Source organism: Haematobia irritans, chromosome 4 (genome assembly GCF_050003625.1).
Source record: "Haematobia irritans isolate KBUSLIRL chromosome 4, ASM5000362v1, whole genome shotgun sequence".
NCBI lineage: Eukaryota > Metazoa > Arthropoda > Insecta > Diptera > Muscidae > Haematobia > Haematobia irritans.
This window is the reverse complement of record NC_134400.1, coordinates 139,302,758-139,310,889: the sequence shown is the minus strand read 5'-3', so window position 1 is coordinate 139,310,889 and position 8,132 is coordinate 139,302,758. Positions and strand designations below refer to the sequence as shown.

Here is an 8,132-nt window from a genome sequence, read left to right as displayed (position 1 = left end):
GTTAGAGTTCTATTGATTTATTGACCACAACAAAAACATCCTATAACGAATTGGTTAAATATGGCATAGGTGAAATGCCTCTTCATCTTAAAAGTAAATAGTAGGCTCCAGTGCAGTCAATAAATACCAATACACTCTCGTGGACATTTGAGAATGTATCCAGCTGGACCATATATGGGTAGAAAATGCTTCGAAAATTGTCATTAAAACTGAGCCAATGAAATAATTTCATAAATACAATGAAACGTTTCGTTAATGTAATGACTATCTATTAAATAATGAAACATTTCATTTTTTTATTAATGGCAATATTCATTATTTTAATGAAAAATTTTCATTATTCCAATGAAAACATTTCATAGGCTCGATTTTAATGAAATTTTCTCTGTGTGTTTAGGATCCATTTTTTCACCCACCACCATAAGTTGGTGATTTTGTTTATTTTTAAAACTTTTGTTAGAAATGAACTTTTCACAATGAAATTTTCTTTATATCAAGTTTATCTAAAAACTTTTATCAGCTAAACTTGGGTATACATTTTAATGACCGTAGAAATAAGTTCAATGCTAACTAAAGCAGAAGAAAATTTTCACACACTTCTCAAAAATATATAAAAACAGGTAAGTAAAGTCTAAAGTCGGGCGGCGCCGACTATATTATACCCTTCACCACTATGTAGGCCAAAATTTATGTTACCATCTCAACTACTTCACATTTGCTGGAAGCTATATAAAGGAGGCAATTTTTTTACTTCTACAAAAACTCTAGATTTAAAATTTAAATCGGCTAACGCTATCCAGTTAATTGGAGGAAACTTCCATTGAAAATGGGTCTAAAATGTGTAACAGTCTACCATATTTCCCCAACACTGGTGTACGTATATATGGGAGCTATATACAATCTGAACCTGATTTTGACTAAATTTGACATGTACCACTGTGGTATCACAATGGACTGAATAGTCTAAGTGAGCCTGATACATCGGGCTGCCACATAACCTAACCTACCCATAGTCAGAATAATAATTCTGCTATCTATGCGAAATTTCAAGTAAATGGGAGTATAACTTTGACCCCCTGGTCATATGAGTGCAAATCGGACGGAAGATATATATGGGAACCATATCTAAATCTGAACCGATTTCAACCAAATTTGGCACAATTACCGATACTACTAAATGTACTCCTTGTGCGAAATTTGAAGCAAATCACGGCAAAACCCTGGATTTTGAGGCCATATAAGTTCAAATCGGACGAAAGATATATATGGGAGCTAAATCTGAATCGATTTTGACCATATTTGGTACATACAATAGTATCGTTAAAAGTACCGCTTGTGCAAAATTTGAAGTAAGTCAGGGTAAAACTCTGGCTTTTGAGACCATATAAGTCCAAATCGGGCGAAAGATAAATATGTGAGCTATATCTAAATCTGAACCGATTTTAACAAAATTTGACACACTTAACGATACTATTAAACGTACCTCTTGTGCAAAATTTGAAGCAGATCACAGCAAAACTCTGGCTTTTGTGGTCATATAAGTTCAAATCGGACGAAAGATATATATGGGAGCTATATCTAAATTTGAACCGATTTCAATCAAATTTACCAAGCATTGGTAGAATGTCAATTCCACCCTCTGTGCAAAATTTCACGAAAATCGGTAGTAAACTTTGGCCTCTGTGGTCATATGAGTCTAAATCGGACGAAAGATATATATGGGAGCTATATCTAAATCTGAACCGATTTGGCTGATATTTTGCAAGATTTTCGAGATTCATAAAATATTTGGATGTACGTTATTTCAAGAAAATCGGTTGATAAACACGCTAACTATGACCAAATCGGGGATAAATATATATGGCAGCTATATCAAAATCTGAACCGATTTTTTCCAAAACCAATAGCGATTGTCTCTGTCCCAAGAAACGGCCCTATGCCAAATTTGAGGACGATCGGACTTAAATTGCGAGCTGTACTTTGTGCACAAAATTACATATACAGACAGACGGACGGACAGACAGACGGACATCGCTAAATCGACTCAGAATTTAATTCTAAGCCGATCGGTATACTAAAAGAAGGGTCTATGACCACTATTTCTTGGCGTTACTACAAATGCACAAACTTATTATAATACCCTGTACCACAGGGTAAAATTGTAATTGAATTTAACTCTTAAGCGTTTTATGTTGGTGAGCAGGAATATTTTCGTGAGTGTAATTCGTTACTCATTTTGGTTTGTTAATCACGCACACTCACGCTGTTGTCATGAACGTGACTCACGCACGAATCACGAAAATTTTCGTGAGTCACGACAATTTCGTGTCACGTGCACACCTGTACTGGATGCCCTAGGTTCCTTTGGTATGGGAACCACTTTATGCATCTTCAATACATCTGGATACTCAGACGAACTTATCATTTAATTAAAAATACCTACCAAGATTGGAGCTATTTCCTCAGCACATTGTTTCACAAATTTTGGAGAAATGTTATCATAACCCGTACCTTTATTTACTTCCATGGACAATATAACATGTGTAATTTCATCTAATGTAACATCATCAAGTCTAAATACATTCATAGCCGCAGAAAGTGTTCTAAGTGAATTAATATCATCATCATCAGGAAAAACTAATATCTGTCTCTTTAGACCCCAAACAGCAGTAAGAAAATACCTGTTAAACGATTCAGCCATAGTTTCATCACTCATTACATTTCCGTCAGAATCATTGAGACTAATCCCATTTGTACCTGACCTACCAATAACATTATTAATGAAAGTCCAACACTTCTTTGGATCATTTCCAAAACGACTTAAATTATCTCTGTAATATTCTTCTCTACACTTCCTATTTGCATATCTCACAATCTTACTTATCCTTTTCAAAGCATCCTCAATTCCTTTCCTCCGTCCCAACCTTCTCCTCTCTTTCAACAACTTCTCTTTAAGAATAATCAAATTCTGAAGCTTTGATTTCCCGAAGCCAAAATTTTCATCCGAAATTTGAAATCTTGGGACATTTTAATGGTGAGTGTCGGTCCATGTTTTGATATAGCCCCCATATAAACCTATCTCCGATATTTGGTTTATATAGGTCCATATTTCGGTATAGTTTCTATATCTTCCGATTTGACATCTTGTGGGCATGGAAGCCCAATTTTTATCCGATTTGAAATTTCAAATCTGTGAGTGCTTTAAGTCAGTTAAGAGCTCTGCGAATATTGGTATATAAAGATACAAATATCATTAATATTAGTGTTTATTTTGTTATTGCCCGCATAGATAGATTGGCTCATATTTAATGCAACAAACCAAAGCGCTATATTTTTATACTCTGCGCCACACTGTGGAACGGGGTATTATAAGTTAGTGTATATGTTTGCAACACCCAGAATGAGACGAAATAGACATATGGTGTCTTTGGTAATATTGCTCAGGGTCGGCCCCTGAGTCGATCTATCCATATCCGTCTGCCTGTGAACACATTTTTGTGATCTAAGCCGAGGTCGGAATTTTCGTCGAATCGACTTAAAATGTGGCACAAGTATGTGTTTTGGGAGAGAAAAGAACCTTATTTCTTTGGAAGAAATCGGTTCAGTTTTAAATATAGCTCCTATATATATCTTTCGGCCTCAGAAGCCAGAATTTAAATTGATTTGCTTTAAATTTTTACACAAGGAGTGCAATTTATAGTGTCGTAAAGTATGCCAAATTTGGTGGAAATCGGTGGAATCGGTTTAGATATAGCTCCCATATATATATATATATATATATATATATATATATATATATATATATATATATATATATATATATATATATATATATATATATATATATATATATATATATATATATATATATATATATATATATATATATATATATATATATATATATATATATATATATATATATATATATATATATATATATATATATATATATATATATATATATATATATATATATATCTTTCGCTCGATATACACTTATATGGCCCCAGAAGCAAGAGTATTACCCTGATTTGCTTTAAATTTTGTACAGGGAGTAGAATTAACGTTCTCGATATACATGCCAATTTTGGTTGAAATCGGTTCAAATTTAAATATAGCTCCCATACATATCTTTCGTCCGATTTACACTCATATGACCACAAAGGTCAAATTTGTAATCCGATTTAAGTGAAATTTTGAACAAGGGGTAGAATTCACATTGTAGCTATCCATGCCCAATTTGTTGAAATCGGTTCAGAATTAGATATAGCTCCCATATATATGTTTTCCGATTTCGGCAAAAATGGTCAAAATACCACATTTTCTTTGTAAAATCGCCATTGCTTAAAACTTGTAAAAATGACTACAATTTGCGTATACTTCTAATATATATATCAACCAATAAATCATAAATAGACTTTCGCGAAGTTGCCTAAAATTGCTCCAGATTTAAATGTTTCCCATATGTTTTTAGTAACATTGTGTTCCCACAGCAGAGTATTGGCCGACATAAAGTCAATCGACTTTAGTCAATAAAGTCAAACAAATTTGGCCAGATCGAGTCAGATTTAGATATATGTATATGGGAACAAAACCCTTTATAACAGGTTGGCTGATAAGTCCCCGGTCTGACACATAGATGGCGTCGCTAGTATTAAATGCATATTATTATACCCTGCGCCACACTGTGGAACAGGGGTATTATAAGTTATTAATATATATATATATATATATATATATATATATATATATATATATATATATATATATATATATATATATATATATATATATATATATATATATATATATATATATATATATATATATATATATATATATATATATATATATATATATATATATATATATATATATATATATATATATATATATATATATATATATATATATATATATATATATATATAGTCGATATAACGAAATGTACAAATATAACACTTAGTCGTATAGTCAAGTGTGCAAAATTTGATTGAAATCGGTTCAGATTTAGATATAGCTCCCATATACATCTTTCGCCCGATATGGTCTTATATGGGCCCAGAAGCCAGAGTTTTGGCCGAATTTGGTTGAAATTTTGCACTATGAGTACAATTAGTAGTATAGTCACGTGTGCAAAATTTGATTGAAATCGGTTTAGATTTAGATATAGCTCCCATATATATCTTTCGCCCGATATAGACTAATAGGGTCCTATAAGCCAGAGTTTTGGCCCAATTTGGTTTTTGCACAGGGAGTAGATGTAGCATTGTAGCTATGCGTGCCAAATTTGGTTAAAATCGATTCAGATTTAGATATAGCGCCCATATATATCTTTCGCCCGATATACACTTATATGGACCCAGAAACCAGAGTTTTATTCCGATTAGCTTGCAATTTTGCACTAGGAGTACAATTAGTAATATAGTCATGTGTGCCAAATTTGATTGAAATCGGTTCAGATTTAGATATGGCTCCCATATATATATGTTTTTCTGATTTCGACAAAAATGGTCAAAATACCAACATTTTCCTTGTTAAATCGCCACTGCTTAGTCGAAAAGTTGTAAAAATGACTCTAATTTTCCTAAACTTCTAATACATATATATCGAGCGATAAATCATAAATAAACTTTTGCGAAGTTTCCTTAAAATTGCTTCAGATTTAAATGTTTCCCATATTTTTTTTTTACTAAAATTGTGTTCCACCCTAGTACATTAGCCAACTTAAATTTTGAGTCTATAGATTTTGTAAAAGTCTATCAAATTCTGTCCAAATCGAGTGATATTTAAATGTATGTATTTGAGACAAACATTTATATATAGCCCCCAACACATTTGACGGATGTGATATGGTATCGAAAATTTAGAACTACAAGGTGGTGCAGGGTATAATATAGTCGGCCCCGCCCGACTTTAGACTTTCCTTACTTGTTTTTTTTTTTTTTGGTTTGTCTTTATGAAATTGTTTTTACATCCAGGAAGAGAATAAACGTTTATCACAAAAAGTATATACTTTTCTTCCAAATAAACTTCCTTACAGCGAAAAGCAAATGAGAAACGAACGTTGTTTGTCTAAAATTTCGTTTGGGAGGAAAGAATTATTTTTTTGCGTGTGTAAGCTGTCAGACCAGCGGTTTAGAAATGATAGCAACCCACAGTTGATTGCAATATGTATTAGCCACCCTGTATTTCTGAATTTCGATGAAAAATAACAAACTTTGCAGCTAGCGTACGAAAATTGATATTTATTTCAGCTAATATAGTTTGCTATTTAAAAAAACTTTATCAAAAGCTTTTAGCAAACATGTTTGCTAATTCGGCAGTGTTTGTTTGTCATTTCAACAAAGAAAAATTCAAAAAGAAAAATTAGCAAACTGATTAAACTAAAAATGTTGACCAATTTAGCGGTTCCAGTGAATCCAGAAATTTTCATACATTTAATACGAATATACAATTTTTCTGTGCGAATTTAGTCATTTTTTGAGAGAAATCGCAATGTTGTTGGATTATTTTGTGACAGAATATGTCATGATTACAGATAAAGCATGATCATTCCAAGAATTAAGAATGGCTTTTATCTTTGATTCGCCATAACAACATTAAAATTTTCTAGAAAATCGCAGTTTGTCAGATAAGGAAACTTGTGTCAAAAGTGACACTATTTCAAATTAAGTTTCCTATGATTCATATCAGGAGCTATTGGTCTAGTTGTGAACTCTGGTATATTCTACTGTGATGGCATTCTTCATATTTACCATTTAAATTTTTTGCCAAATAAGATAAGAAATTCGAAATTATGTTTCATATAAATATTACCAGTTGGTCAATATCCAGACCATTCAACATACGAAAGTCAAGAGATTTGTGGAATCATGAAGGTCTTTACCGTTCTGGGAGTAATCGCTATTTGTGCTTTAGCCTCTTCGGCCGCCCCAAAAAAAGTTGTTGAAAATCCCATAGTTGTTGTACCTACACCAGCTCCAACCATGGTCCAGGATTTAAAGGAAATATTGCAAATGGTGAACTTTAGGCAGATCCAGGAACTCATGAGTCGATATCTGCTCAATGATGCCGAATTTCAGTCTTTTGTGCGTATTATAAATTCCCGAGACGCTTACCTCATGTACATGCGCTTCCGATCTCAGCCCGAAGTTATGGCTTTCGTAACCTGGGTAAGAGCTCAAATTAAGGCTTCTGGTCAAAAATTCAAAATCAAAAAAATGGAAGGAGAAATGGCTCTCATCAATGTGTCACCATTTTGGGCAAACACTGTGTTCGGATGGCAAGGTTTTGTCAGCGAGTTTATGTTACATTATCCGGCTGATATGATCACAGTTCATGTCAGCATGAAAGTGGCTGAAAATGGCATTTTTGCACAATTTTGGCAACGTTTGAATGCCTTAAAGCCGGTATACGAACAAATCATGGCTAGTCTGGAAGCTCAACGTGTTATTACTGCCCTACAAATGAACGGAATCGATGTTGCCCAATTGGATACATTTATACGCAATCAATTTGGTTGGCAATTACTTCTTCCTGCGGGTACCAATAATACCACCGTTACCGCAAGCATTCCCGCTTTCTAACAAGTTTGCCAGGATCTGTCTTGGTAGTCTTTTTAAATATTCGATATACTTATTCCTCCCTATTTAATAATTCCATAATACAATACAATACACTTGAACATTTAATACATCTATATTGTCAAATTGAAATATCATCCATAGACGATAGCTAAAAAGATTTGTTTTACTCATGGGTTTTGAGTATAGAAATTGTACACGCAAAAAAATAATTCTTTCCTCCCAAACGAAATTTTAGACAAACAAAGTTCGTTTCTCATTTGCTTTTCCATGTAAGGAAGTGTATTTGGAAGAAAAGTATATACTTTTTGTGATAAACGTTTATTCTTTTCCAGGATGTAAAAACAATTTCATAAAGACAAACTCAAAAAAAAAAAACATTGTTTTCTTGCTAATTGCATTTTCCCTACCATCTTTCTCACATCCACGAGGTTTTTTAGTTCTTAACACCTTTTCCTGTAATACCAACAATGTAGAAGAAATTATACGATTTTATAAATTTTTAAATTTTTTTTAACTTTCGCCTGGACGGAGAATCGAACC

General features: G+C 32.8%; 1 protein-coding gene across 1 annotated transcript; it reads left to right on the top strand.

The window, feature by feature from the left end:
* Window positions 1-6,878: 6,878 nt before the first annotated feature.
* Window positions 6,879-7,592, top strand: LOC142235785 (uncharacterized). Its single transcript, XM_075307043.1, has one exon. It carries the CDS (start codon window positions 6,879-6,881, stop codon window positions 7,590-7,592), a length of 714 nt encoding a protein of 237 aa, XP_075163158.1.
* Window positions 7,593-8,132: the final 540 nt, after the last annotated feature.

Bases quoted from the DNA above. Each gene is read 5' to 3' on its own strand.
- LOC142235785 (XM_075307043.1), top strand. From the start codon at position 6,879: ATGAAGGTCTTTACCGTTCTGGGAGTAATCGCTATTTGTGCTTTAGCC.